Source organism: Camelus ferus, chromosome X (assembly GCF_009834535.1).
Source record: "Camelus ferus isolate YT-003-E chromosome X, BCGSAC_Cfer_1.0, whole genome shotgun sequence".
In the NCBI taxonomy this organism is placed as follows: domain Eukaryota; kingdom Metazoa; phylum Chordata; class Mammalia; order Artiodactyla; family Camelidae; genus Camelus; species Camelus ferus.
In genome coordinates, this window is record NC_045732.1 from 90,189,689 (window position 1) to 90,203,612 (window position 13,924).

General features: G+C 42.1%; 1 protein-coding gene across 8 annotated transcripts in view; it reads right to left on the minus strand.

The window, feature by feature from the left end:
- Positions 1 to 13,924, minus strand: part of ARHGEF6 (Rac/Cdc42 guanine nucleotide exchange factor 6) — a 95,439-nt gene that overhangs the window by 67,136 nt on the left and 14,379 nt on the right. For all 8 annotated transcript variants that reach the window (XR_004318240.1, XM_032475832.1, XM_032475834.1 and 5 more), the window contains one exon: positions 466 to 550. Coding sequence is in view for 6 of the 8 variants with exons in the window: in XM_032475832.1 (XP_032331723.1) it covers positions 466 to 550 (85 nt within the window). In the remaining 2 variants the exon portion in view is untranslated. The remainder of the gene's footprint in view (positions 1 to 465; positions 551 to 13,924) is intronic.

Consider the following 13,924-nt stretch of genomic DNA (forward strand, 5'->3'; position numbering starts at 1 on the left):
GACATGCTTTTCACTCACTCTGAATCCAAGGTTTCATTTCCAATGCAAGGTTACTGAAGGCTTCCTTAACCCGGACAAAGACACAAGAAAACTATGAGAAAAATATGTCTGCTGGGGAAAGGGAAGTAACGGTTACATTTTGTAAACTTTACAAAAAAGGGAACTGATCTTTTTCCTCTTTATTTTCTGTCTTGTTATACTTGGTTGCCTAGTCAATAGCTTTGAATGACATTGTTTCTTGGGTTTCATTATACTAAGGGCATTAGAATAACATCTGTGATAAGTATGCTGAAATCCTAAACTCTGACGAATTAAAGCATTTGGCCCCCACTGGGGCTTATTTCAAGGGAAGGGAGAAATCTGTCCCCAGTGAACAATCCTGGCCAGAGTTGGCTCCTAGGGTGACCAGAAACACATGAACCCACCCATGTCGCCCAGAACTCAGACATCACAAGCCCTGCTCACCTTCTGTGGCTTTGTTGACAGCTAAAAGAGTGTTCAGAACCTTGGAGAAATTGACTCCTGCATACAGGTCATCAGGATCAAATACCTATGAGAAAAGAAATTGAAACTCTAAGTATTCAACTCAACAAACCAAACGACCAGGCCACTTCCTCCAGCTCTCGGGAGAAAAAAAAAATGTAAAAGCTAAGACCCAAACCTCTGTATACCTTTGGGAGAAATGAAAGCAGCAGCTGGGGCACCTAATGACATGTGGCAGGCCATCGGCTAGCAGAGACAAGTAGTGATGGGAAATGAGAGCCACTCCTCTGACCCGAACACATCAATACTCTCAGCCCAGGTACCGGAAACTCTACGCATGGCTTACAGTTAATGCTGGTCACCTGCAGAAGGTCCTTAACTGTCCGCAAAGAAGAAGGGAGCCTTTTTGACGCTCCCTGTGACCACCCACTGGGTCCCAACTCCCTGGCCTCCCCACCTCACATCACTCAAAGGCACCCATTTCTGCCCCGGCCTGACCCTTGCGCCCAGCCTCAGCGACTGGTTTCTCTTGTTTGACCTGGCCCCGCTCCGCTCATCTTCATGGATTTGAACCTTGGCCTGCCTGAGCCTGTAAGTTCTTCCTGCCTTAGGTGACTTTGCCAGATAGGCCCTCTGGCCTTCCTGGTATGACTCAACTGCCAGCAGCAAAATATTTAATAAGCACAAATTTTCACTTTGCCCATTGCAGCCATCATTCTCATATCCCCCTGTCCCTAGGGAAGATCCCAATCAGTCCTTGTTTTAAAGACAATTTACTCGTTAATTTAAAAATGTATTCAATGTATTAAAACGGATGGAGACGTCCTCTAATCTCACATACGTATATTTGAAACGATAAGTATTCTCAAGCACAGGCACAACCTATTCATCTGCCAGCCGATGATGCAGGTGTACATACCTGTATGTAACCAGACGGCCGCCTTCTGGATGGAAATGCACCTTCTAAAAACATTTCGTTCCAGGATGTTTGCATCTTTTTTCCCCCCCAAATGTGGTGATGGGAATAAAATGCACCTTTTCATGTGGGGCTTGGTGGGGAATGAGTCTAAGATTTACAAAGATCTGTCTTCCTATTAGGTAGAGTCATTTGTTTCATTTGTAATCTGCATGTTTTCTGGGAGCCCCATCAAGACCTAATTTTATCATTTTTGTGTACATAATCTTGAAGACCTAAATCTGCCCCTAGAATGAAAATATATAGTATCCATTTTTTTTCAAATTTGGGGGGGGGCATCAATATAAACAATATATGAGAAACAGACTCACAGACATAGAAAACAAACTTATGGTTACCTGGGAGTAGGGAGCAGGTGGGAAGGGATAAATTGGGAGTTCAAGATTTGCAGATACACACGACTATATATAAAATAGGTAAACAATAAGGTCCTCCTGTATAGCACAAGGAACTATATTCGATATCTTGTACTAATCTATAATGAAAAAGAATATGAAAACGAATATATGTATGTGTATGTATGACTGAAACATGATGCTGTACACCAGAAATTGACACAACATTGTAACTGACCATACTTCAATAAAAAAAATATGTAAATGTGAACCTACAGAAATCTGCCTCTTCTGAGGCTCCCAACTCTTTATTCATTTAATCAATGAATATTTCGCATTCAAACTTAAAATGACAGAAGAGCCCCATCACATCTGAAAATAAGACACTAATATAGCCTTTTAGCAAAGGGAATGCCAATATTACTAAAGAGTTAAATGACACTGTGATCCAAATATGTTTCTGGAATGCTACAATACAAAATGCAAAGATTTCCAGGAATAAACTGATAGGCATTCTGTTTTAGTTTGCCAAGGCCTGGGTGAACAAGATGCAAACGACCCTACAGGGAGTATCTAGTATCCTAGGGGATTCCACAGTTATTGAATCTCCCTTCGAACTGATCGATGGGAAAGTTGTTAATGACACATATGCCAAAATGGTAACAAGGCAAAAGACTCATTTGCTTTTAGTCTTTCATTCTTAATGGGCATGTGAGTATGTGTGCGCCTGTGGATGTGTGCGTTGGGTAGGTGTGGTGGAGATGAGTAGTCTCTAAAATAATAAACAGATGTAAATATGAGCAGAATAAGACTGAGAGCAAAAGCTGTGATAGAAACCTCCCCCTTTCTTTTTTTAATTGAACTGTGGTTGATTTACAATGTTGTGTTAGTTTCAGGTGTACAGCAGAGTGATTCAATCACACTTATACATATATTCTTTTTCAGATTTTTTTCCATTATAGGTTATTACAAGATATTGAATGTAGTTTCCTGGGCTGTACAGTAGGTCCTTGTTGCTAATCTATTTTATATACAGGAGTGTGTATCTGCTAATCCCAAACTCCTAATTTATCCTTCCCCTACGCCCCTTTCCCCTTTGGTAACCACAGTTTGTTTTCTAGGTCTGTGAGCTCCCCCTTTCTTTTTATGTCGTTCCTTATCCAGGTTAATTGACTGCCTATACATGGCAACACCGGCAGTATTTACTCGCATTGGTACTTGACTGCATTTGAGAGCAAGTAAACTAATCAGAAAATGAAACCCGCATCAGCGAGAGGCACTGTGTCTGCTTGAGGGAAGTTGCCTGCACTATACAGTTCCTTTTTTAGAAAACCTCAACACACTAGAATTTACCCACAGATGCTGTTCTGAAGCACTCGGAACTACATAGGAAGAAGTTGGAAGGGGCCTCTAGGGACTAGTAGAGAAGGCAATGCCTAAGGGTTATGATTTCAGAGCAGATGGAAGATTAGTTATAACCATGAACACCCTCCGCTGCGCCACGCCTTCCCAAGTCTCAAATAGAATGATACCGAAAATTCCACCCCAGACCTTTCTTCCATGCCCTTGAGATTGGTCACCTACTAAAATGGAAATATTATTTGGAGGGAGTGCAGTACTTTCAGCTGTTATCAGTCTTGTACACTTCAGTGGAAATGAAAGGTGTGAGACCGAGTTTAGAGGTTCTGATGTGGAGGAAAATGAAGGGCACTGGTGCCCAACTGCGAAAAAGCAAAGAAGACTGTCCCAACGGGGAAAGGGTGTGAGGAGAGCAAAGAAAAGTAGATTCTAATACAAGCCATCGGCCTAGGACTGATTCCAATCATTCATATGTACAAAATGGAGAACAGATTCCCCTTTTCCATCTGGGATCTGGGATCATTAAAAGATGATTCAAATGTGGACTTGCATGCTGTATGTATGTGATTTCCCCATACAAAGACCAGATGCTACTCAACTTCCAGTACTCTCTGCAAGCCTCCCTTGACTGTTTATTTAGTGTCTGTGCTAGGAAACTGAGCCCCAGATCAGCTGAACTTTCTTGATACCTATTTTGGTGCAGAAATTGGCTGGTGAGTTCCTGTTGGATCTGGGGAGGTCAGATGAACAGGATCCCCTCCCTCCATCTACCACTACTGTGAGGCCAACAGGAAAGAAAGGATGGCTCCTCAGACGACTGCTAGATGGTTTCAAGGTCCCACGCCTGCAATGGGATGGGGCAAGGTTCAAGTATAACAACAACAACAACAACAAAACATTTACTCTACTTTGGGTAAGCAGCAGGAGAGACGGGGATCAAAGTTCATTAAAGATTTTTTTAAATGTTTACATATAGCCAGCCCAAGGTCGAATCCTACAGCAGGAGCTGAAACCAGACAAGACACTGCATTTTTAAATGTTTCCCCACATTTCTCCATTTTGGACATCCACAATGACAGCCAAACCTACTTTCCATCCACTAAACACCAGGTGTTAATTCTGAGCCACTGGGGATCTGCCAGTATAAACTGCACAGAAGTTAATATTTATATGGCTTTACAAATAGATCCTTTTGGAGTAGTCTTCAGTTTCCACGTGTACGCTATTTTATGACATTTTCCCTAAACTGACAAAAGCAAGGGAGCACATGACAAGAAACTCTCCCAAACAACCAATCATCTTGCAGCTACAACCTCCTGATTTACTGAGCCCTTGCTCGGTGCTCTGTGCTGGCACCATGCTTGGATTCATCCTAGCCATCCATTCATCGCCCTTGATTCTCCCAGCAAGCCTGCAATGTGGGTACAATGATCTCCTCCATTTCATAAATAAGTAAATTGTGACTCAAAGTCATTAAGTCACAAAGCAGGAAAGTGATGGGACCAATAGAAATACAGAAGAAAGTGGTCAGAGGGGCACGGTAGCCCTGCATGCGGACTTAATGTTTCAGGAGACATTTTTTTAAAAAATGAGAAAGTAGTCTGTGCATTTGTGCACAAAAAGAAATCCCTCGCTGCTGTCAATATGAGCAGCATCTGTAACATCTGCAGCAAGTTTGTTACAACCCCTAAGATGACTTAATTCAATTAATCGTGCCAAAGAGAAAAATCTCCCATATGACAAAGCTGTCTCTGCAGGGGCTTTGCCTAACTCCTGTTCTGTCCTTATTTCAAGGGGCAGCCCTGACCCAGAAGGCTCCTGGTAATGTTTGCCTGAAGGGGGTTAGGGCGGCACTGAGGTACTTCTGTTTGTTCATCTGATTCCACCATCCATTCATGTATGGTGTTGGCTGGGAGGGGGTCCAGCCCGTGGTCATAGGACCAAGCTAAACCATTCCTTGGCATCACGCTGTAAGCACCTGAGTTAACCAGTCACAGCTCCAGCCACATCCTTGTTAAGAGAAGAAGCCATCTCGCACACTATTTCAGACCTGGGTAATGTCTCTAATGTCTCACGGCTTCAGTACCACTCAATCAGCTTCATTTAAAGTGAATCTATGGGAGACGGTATAGATAGGTGGTAGAGCGTGTGCTTACCATGCATGAGGTCTCGGGTTCAATCCCCAGTACCGCCGTTAAAAATAAGTAAATGAATAAACAAACTTATATTTAAAAAAATAAAGTGAATCTAGGGTTTCAGGTGATGACAATGGGCTCCACTACTCAACTATTAAAATCTAATCAACTGCAAAGCAAGTGATTCAGTAGGACCAAATGGACCTGGCTTCTTTTTCAGGCCTGTTTTTAAAAATTCCAAATATTTTAGGAACATTCCATCTTTTCCTTGTTCTTATTGTTCTTACAGAATAAAATCTTAAATTAACTTAGCCCATCTTGAATCACATTCTCTAATCCTCACAGCTGAGCACGCTGCCTCTGTTAACCCCTGAACTTTGGAGGAAATGTCATTACCGAGTGCGACAGAGCAAGCAAATCTGAGCTGCTTAGTCATATTTCACTGGGTGGCAGTGCTCCTGGCTCTGTGAACGCGACTTGGGATGCTTCCACGCAGCTCCTACCAAAAGCAGGCAGAAAGTCAGCAACAAATGATGCTCTTTGCTCCAAAATTGGGCTCAATGTGCCACTGGTATTCCACTTACTAGAATCCAGTGGATGGCATTTGGACCCTGCCTGGTTTTAAATAATAGCCGTTCCTATTTGGTATGGAGCAAACTTAAGAGAGCAAACACCACTCTGCTTCTCTCTTATTTCCTTCCTTTCCATTTCAGCAATTTAGGGAACAAGTTCTGACTTAACACACATAGCTGCAATAACGTCGGTGTATTGAAAAAAGCAGTGAGGTGACAGTTCGGAGACCATGACTCCAATCCCACACGTGTCCCTGCTGAGCCATTGTGAGGACCGAAGGAAAGCAACACTATTTTTTTGTGGCTCAGTTTCCCATCTGGAAAGTGAGAGATGTCTTTGACTAAAGGAGCGCAGTGAAAGACCAGCTGGGCCATCCTCTGAATAGGGGGTCCCAAAGGCAGCATCCTGGCTGGGTCCCCAAGGTCCAGAACCTGGTCTCGAATTCTCAAGGCTCTTGAAAATGGATCCGCATTAACCATGTTCACAAAAGGCCAATGCATAAACCAAAATGCCAGTTAACTAATTTTTGCTAAAAATAAAAAATGAACCATGAAGAGGATTGGCTACTTTCATTTTATGGCCAGATCACTCTCTCTCAATAGAGAAACCTACATAGTAAATCAAATTATAATTAGAAATTTGTCAGATAACATAGAATCAAAGCAAAGGGAGTTTGGAGTATTGCAGCCTAACGGAATTATTACCTGTTTATAGCTGATTTTCTCAAAATGTCATTTTTTAAAATGGCCTATTTATAAATTCTGGCTCTACCTTGCTGCCACTGCCTCGTGGGACTCGGAATGCAATTGTGGACAGCTTTGATCATCTACATCCTTTTGTCTCTGTGGATTTATATAGTCACCTTAGCTAACTAATTCGGGCTTCTAGATTACTTGGCCGTCGTGATATCCAGAGCCAGGAAGCTCAGCCCCACAGAGCTCCTGTAATAGAAGCAAAGAGCTGAGCATAATCTGTCACTACTCATGCCTCACGGCAAAGTCCCCAAACCCACTTCCGGATGCTCTCCTCAGCATCACCAACATCCACGTATCACACCTTATGATCTCCATCCTTCCTTGCTAGCACTCATTTAGGGGAAAAACCACTTTCTCCACCACAGAGTTTCATCTTCAGTTGAATAGTAAGTGTTCAGGAAAGAGGCGAATGAAGGAGGAGTGACACAGGCATCTTGGTGGACATGGACACAGGATGAAAAAGAGAAAGAGCGAGAGAACAACTGGCTTTGGATAATCTCACAAAAAAGAGAGGAGGCATGAAGGAAAGGGAAAGAAGAAATCTCTCTTGTCAACTGCGCTTGCCAAGCCAAGGACAGGAAGCAGGAGGCCTAGACCCAGCCGCGGCTCAGCCAGCCAGCCACTGCCACCAGCGCCCCGCCTCTCCTCCTGTGCTCCTGTCCCTGGAGCTACACCGGCTGCCAGTTTTGAGGGGTGGGGGGAGCCGGGCGATGCCTCAGCTTCTGGAGCATCTGTGCACCAGAGCTGGGGGTGTCCTCCTCGAGTCCCTCGTCCCCAGCCCCTTCAGAGAAGGAGACATTTCTTTGTCTTGCAAACTGGACCACAGAACACATTTTCCCAGAGACCTAGTGTCACACCTGCCCCTTAGTCTCTGTGCCTTCCAGAGTCCAGCCACACTAGTTCCTGAGCAAGCTGTGATGGGCCAGCCAGAAAGCAGAATCACCACGTGGAACTTTGCTTCTATGGGAGAATGTCTTGTCTTCCTTGCAAGAACTTCAAAATGAACTTTTGGAAAAGAATCCATCTTTACACTGAAGGATGTCTGAATGTGTGGTCCCAAATCAACGTCCTCATCCTTCATACTTCTTCCTCGTCCTTTCACATAAAGGATGAATAAAAAAGGCTGGCTAAAGGATGAATTTAAAAAGTAAAACTACTCTAGACACTCCAATGCTAGTTATTTTAGAACTCCCCACGGCACATCCAGCGAGACCCATGAAGACTGGGAGAACGGGTTCAGGAACTGTAAGACATGACAGTTTCTGCCTGTTTAACAGTCCAGACAGTCAAGGAGACTCCCCTGTGAAGACCCGGCTCCCGGAGCCCCTGCTCTCCTAGGAGCCTGCTACGATTCAGGGTCAGAGTCTGGGCACCTAACAGAAGCAGCTCTTTCACTACGAATTCCATGCACAGGGCGAGCCCCACGAGACCTGAGAAGATCAGGGAGGGAGGAGGGCGATGAAAACAGGTCTTGATCATCTACCACTGTAATGTTCTCTTTTTACTCTGCAGGGGGCAAGACTAGTCCTGGCTGTCCAATTGGTAGGCAGACTCTTTGAAGTCCAAAGCACCATGCTACCCTAGTCCCTTACTCAACATTCATGAGCCACTTGATAAATAATCATTCATTGGTTGATTGACAGGATATACTGTCAGAGAAACTTAAACTCAGATTGTGCCTAGAAGGTAAGCCCCATGAAGCCAGCTGTTTTTTACTTTTTTGAACTTTTTCACGTCTGGATCCTCAGTGTCTAGAAGAGTACTTGTCACATAGGAGGCACTCGATAAATATTTGATGAATTAATGAAAGTTCTCACCAATTGGTAATTAATCATCACTGAGGAGACGGCATGGCCAAAATTACAGTAAAGTCAAAAAGAAAAATCATTAAGGAAGAAAAAAATCAATTACCATGTGACTTTGCAGGTAACATCTACTGTCTAAAATAACATACTTGTACTTGTCCACAAACTGAAGCCCTGTGACCATGAGGTGACCAGTGATGCTTCAAACTCTGCAGTGGTGGATTTCGTTGACTTGTGTGCTGATGCGATTGCTGGCCTGTCCAGGTAGTACAGCTTTCTCTAAATCTCCCCACAAAGCAGCTTGATGTAAGCACTATAGAGAAGGGAAGCTGGAAAGACCTGTGAGATGTTACTGTTTGGCTAGGATTGGCTATCTTTTTTTTTTTAAACAGTTTGTTGTAAAATAGCTTAAATACCAGCTGCATTCACCTGTTCATCCCTTACTCTAAAACAGGCTCCGAACCACAGCAAAGCACAGTGGAACGTGCCAAAGTCCAGCAATGTAACCCGCGAGAAGCAGGAAAAGGTGACAGGCAACTGGAAAGACTACAAATCACACGCCTGGAGGCCCTCTTACACCAGTAATCTGGGCGAGAATGATGATGTGCCAACGTTTCTCCCACTTTCTTTCTTTATTTTGATATCACCTTCAACAACTCATCTGGCAAAGACTTTTGGTGCTCCTTGCTGATGTCTCTACATGAGTCCCTTTTTCCAAAGAATGCCATTTTCAGAGAGGCCCATCAATGCCTAAAGACACCAATCAACCCCTTTAATTAATTATTAATGAATTAATTTTCCTCCATGTGACCCCAAATAAGATTTGTGCCTAGGAAACCATCCAAACATGAGAAGGTGGGCATTCGGGAGCTCAGTTGTCAGAGACTTCAGGAATGTGCTTTCAGGGAACATCCACGTCTCCCAGCCTAATGTCACCTAGCCTACAAGATCAAGTCCACACTCTTCAGGCCAGCATTCAAAGTCCTTCTTAAGCTAGTCTTTCCTTTTAATCCACAATTTAAGCAGGTATTTCTTCTATCAGAAACACCTGTCCTTTGGGCATGCCTTCCACAGAAGGAAAGACAGGGAAGAGGTCATTTTTTTTTTCTGGTAGAACTTGATAAATCAGGGCTCATATATTTTCCATCACCTGGTAAGATAGATTTTTCTTTTAGAAGAATATGATTGAGAGAAGCGAGGAATGCTGACAAAGCATTTACCTCGCCAAAAGCAACCCAAGTTACTGCCTGGGATCACTTTGGAGAATCAAAGTTACAGAGTCCTAGATGTGCAAATCTCCCACCTTGTGAAATGGAGAGTTTGGGTAGCATAAGAAATAAGAAGTGACCCGAGGGCTGGAAAGGCAGCGAAGGTCTTCCATGTGACATTATGGGACCTAATCTCTCATACCTTTAATTTTCTATTCTTTTCATTTTTAACTTTTAGAAACTGGAGGGGGACCTCAGCATGCACGAGGTCCTGGGTGCAATCCCCAGAACCTCTATTTAAAAAAAATTTTTTAAACGGGAAACAGGTGCTCTAGCTTGGCATAAAGAAAGTGGTTAACACTGTATTAGGAGATACTCAGCTTTCCTTTTAGCCTTATTTTCATCCACTAAAGAGTCATTTCTAGGAGTAAAAGTCAGCTCTAAATATAGACTGTTAGATATTCAAGCTATCTAAAATAAATTTTTAAAGATTCATCCATTCTTTACCCAATCAATAAATATTTACTGAACACCTGGTATCTATCTGCCAGGCACTAATACATAAATTTATTTTGAGATATGAAATCAAAAGGATACTATATAAAATCTAGCAAATAAAGAAGCCACCCACAGGTATGCCAACTATCAAACATTGTCTTTCATTCTGTTCTCTTTCCTTGAAATTGATTTTTTTAATCCCCAATCAAGATTTTTCCCCAGTCCATAACACATTCCCAAACACCAACATATCTTCAAAGAATGCAAACTGGTTATATTACAGCACAAATGCTTATTTACTTATTTACTATCACAACATATATTTCCCCAAAGAAGTGGTAAAATTTCTTTTGTTGGTAAAATACCACATTCTGTTGGTTTGCATACATTTCACAGAAATTATTAAGGAAAGGAGCCCCAGTTTGTTGGAAACCTAGCCATGAAGAGCAGACAAATTACAAGATGGAATGTTTCTCAGTGTTCAGGCCTGCTTCACAGGCTGGGCTTTTCAGAAAAGATGTTAAGAGCCTGACACCTTAAAGATGCCTCTTAAAATAATGTCCATGCTTCCAAAAGGTAGGGAAACCTGTACACTGTCGTCTAGGGGGAGACAAGTTCTTATAACACTTTCACCCATTGCTTTGCAAATGGCTGCATTTCATCTCACCTTAATTTAATTCCTTCTTTTCCCTACTGCCTTATCCAATCCCTCAATTGACATGTCTGATCTCTGTAATAATATTCAAGTCCCCAAGAAAGTATAAAGCTGGGATTTTACTCTATTTGTCTAAGCAGAACTTAATTAGGAAGGTAAATCTTCTGCCAAGAAGTCAAACAGAAATGATGCATATGTCGTCTTGGATGATCCACATCTCTGAACCCACATGCCCCTCGGTGTGGTAGGGTCCAGTTTGCCAGGGTAGGACAAAGCCGGGAGCTAATTAGACAGATGTCTGGTGTCATATGTCTTTCTTCCAGATGACAAGAGAAGTGGCAATGCCAACTCTGAAACGCAGAGATGGCGCAGCTTCTGCACTGAGTGGACATACACCCGTCCTTCATTTGCAATTCAAAGGCCAGACCTGGCACTGCCTTTCAATACCAAGCCCCAAGTCAGCAGCACCCAGGGCTCTGCATACTTAGGCTGTGCTGGCAACGTCTTCACCGCTCAAGACGGGTCCGTGGGGACCACCTCAGTGATAACATAGGACCAAATTAGAATGGGGCTGGCATAGGGGAGAGCTGGCCAAGACTGTGTGGTTTTAATAAAGGGCTATATTGTGCTCTGTTGCCTTCAGAAACAGCCTGGATTAGAATCAACATTAAAACCAAATTAGAGTAAGTTAGATTTAAAATAAGATAACTTTGACATCTCACATCGGGAGATTCAATTGACCAAAATTTCTAACAAAATGCCTTCCTTTTGGTATTATCAGTACACATTCAACCCAATTCAGAAACTACATGTTTCCTTTTTAATTATTACATACTATGCGGGGTTTTATTTTTTGTATAGAGGCAATTGATTTTTATTTTCCCCCCTCAACTATGCCCAATTCAACAGGTTTATTACTTATTTCCTGGGGGCAAGGGGGCAAGTTTTTGTCAGTCATCACCAAAAATAAAAAACCATTTGTTGAATTGTTTAACTAAAACAAGAATCATCTTGCTCTGGGGTGGATTTTTAAATTTCAAGCAATGGTAATTAGAAAATGAATACGTGTGTTTTCAAAGATACACAAGTGAAACTGTTGCATCCAGGTAAACATGAGAAATGGAAAAGACCCCTTTTACACACTCTGCTAGTTTAGATATAGACTAGAAAAGGGTGAAGAGCTTTCCTGATTTTTCAATTCCAAGAGGAATCCATCCAAACTGTTTCTATTATTAGCTCACAAAATGGTAGCTAAAGAAGTTACTGTGGTTAACAACTGAATAATTCATAGTCTCTGAAGAATTTGGTTGCTTTGTCTTCTCCAGTTCCTCTTTAGAACTGGATCCCCAAACATATTTCCAGTCCTGAGTTGTCACAAAGGAAACCGTGTACAAATTCTTTTCAGCAGTTATTAAAAATTGGCCACGCAAAGCACTGAGAACAGCAGTAAGACAATCAGCTGGAAACTTAACATGGACTTTCATAACCAGTTCATAAAACTCTTAAGATTACACATCTGTTGTCAGAAATTAAAGATTCTGGTTTCTGATCCATGGATATCATTGGGCTATAATATCATACAAATGTAAACTGTCTTAATGCAGTCTTCCCAATAATATATGTAAACAACGGAAATACAACATACAAGTAATTTTAAACATATTTCAACACTCTGTAAATTCAAATACTTTCTATGATACAAGGCACTCAGAATTTCAAGTCCAGAAGAAGGAAAAAAAAAACCTTCAATTAGTGAGTGAAAGATGCTAACAATGTGGACAGGATTAATTTCTGCCGTTCAACATGAGAGCAGAGGTCAAGGCTGCCATCATTCTTCATCTAAGATTCCCAGCAACGTTCAACTTTGTTTTGTCTTCGGAAGAGAGATGTTAAGTATTAGAAAATATGTGCCAATTTTAACCTTCGACTTTATTTTGTAAAAACGTTTTTCCAACAACAAGCAGTCTGCCAAATAAAGCACAAAACTGAGAAACAAGATGGCTGGATTTTTTTTTTTCTTATTTAAAGCTTCATCCCCGTCTAAATTCTCAATGTAACTAGTGTAAAGCTTCAGAACCCCTGGAGAAGACATCATCCCACAGAGCCCACAGTTTACCCTCTCCTATACCCACGGTTTTTTTTTTTCTAATGTTCAGATTTCTAAAGGAAATCTTTCTATAAAGCATGACTCACTTCTTAAATGGAGTTTGCTTAACATAGCTGCTAACAAAAGAGGTGTCCCTTTTTTGATAATGCACTGTTATCGCTTGTGAACATCAGCCTACTGAGATATATTAAAATTCCAATTAGGAACTAGCTTTTACTGAGAGTTTACTCAGTGCCAGGCACTGGGGCTAAGTGCTTTATTCGCCTTCTCTCATTTAATGCTAAAAGGTAGCATATATCTAATTAGCATATACCCAATAACAACATAGTAGCATATACCGAATATCACCTACCACCACCACCAAGGAAATTAGCATATACCTAATAAGTGGCTACCTCCGTTCAGTTCAAGTCCAAAGTTCAAGCTCCTGGCCACTGCACTACCCTACTCTACTACTTCTCAAGAACAAAGTTTCCCTGAGCAGAAATCAGACCCAGACCTAGGCAGAGAGTCACAAATTCTAGCCAGTAGACCACACAGCATGTGTGGGGTTGACCCCACACCAAAAGGGCCCAGATGGTTATGTGTTTGGCAGTCTGCTTTTTATAGTTTTTGTCCCCTGTTGATTTCATTGCTTGCATGTTACACACAGATATATACTCTTCCTGCCCATTGTCAGCACGTCTAATCTAGAGCTACCCTCTTCTCCCTTTATCGCTACTTTCTATTTAGATGCTGTTTTCCAGTTTACAAAGTGCTTCCACATACCTTATCTCATCTAATCTAATTTGCTGTTACTAATCAGTTTGGGGACTCACAAGCAGATTACCCATAATTCCAACAGGCTTGGATAAATAAAAGTAATTAGGCTGTGAGTGAGGGCCGGAGGCAGCCTCCTAGGAATAACGTGCACAAGTCTAAGTACACAGATGGGGCATCCCTTCTGCAGCCCAGACCTTCTCCGACCATTCAGTCATTCCATCAATCATTCACTTAATAAACATTTCCTGAGCACCTGCTCTGTGCCACGTTCTG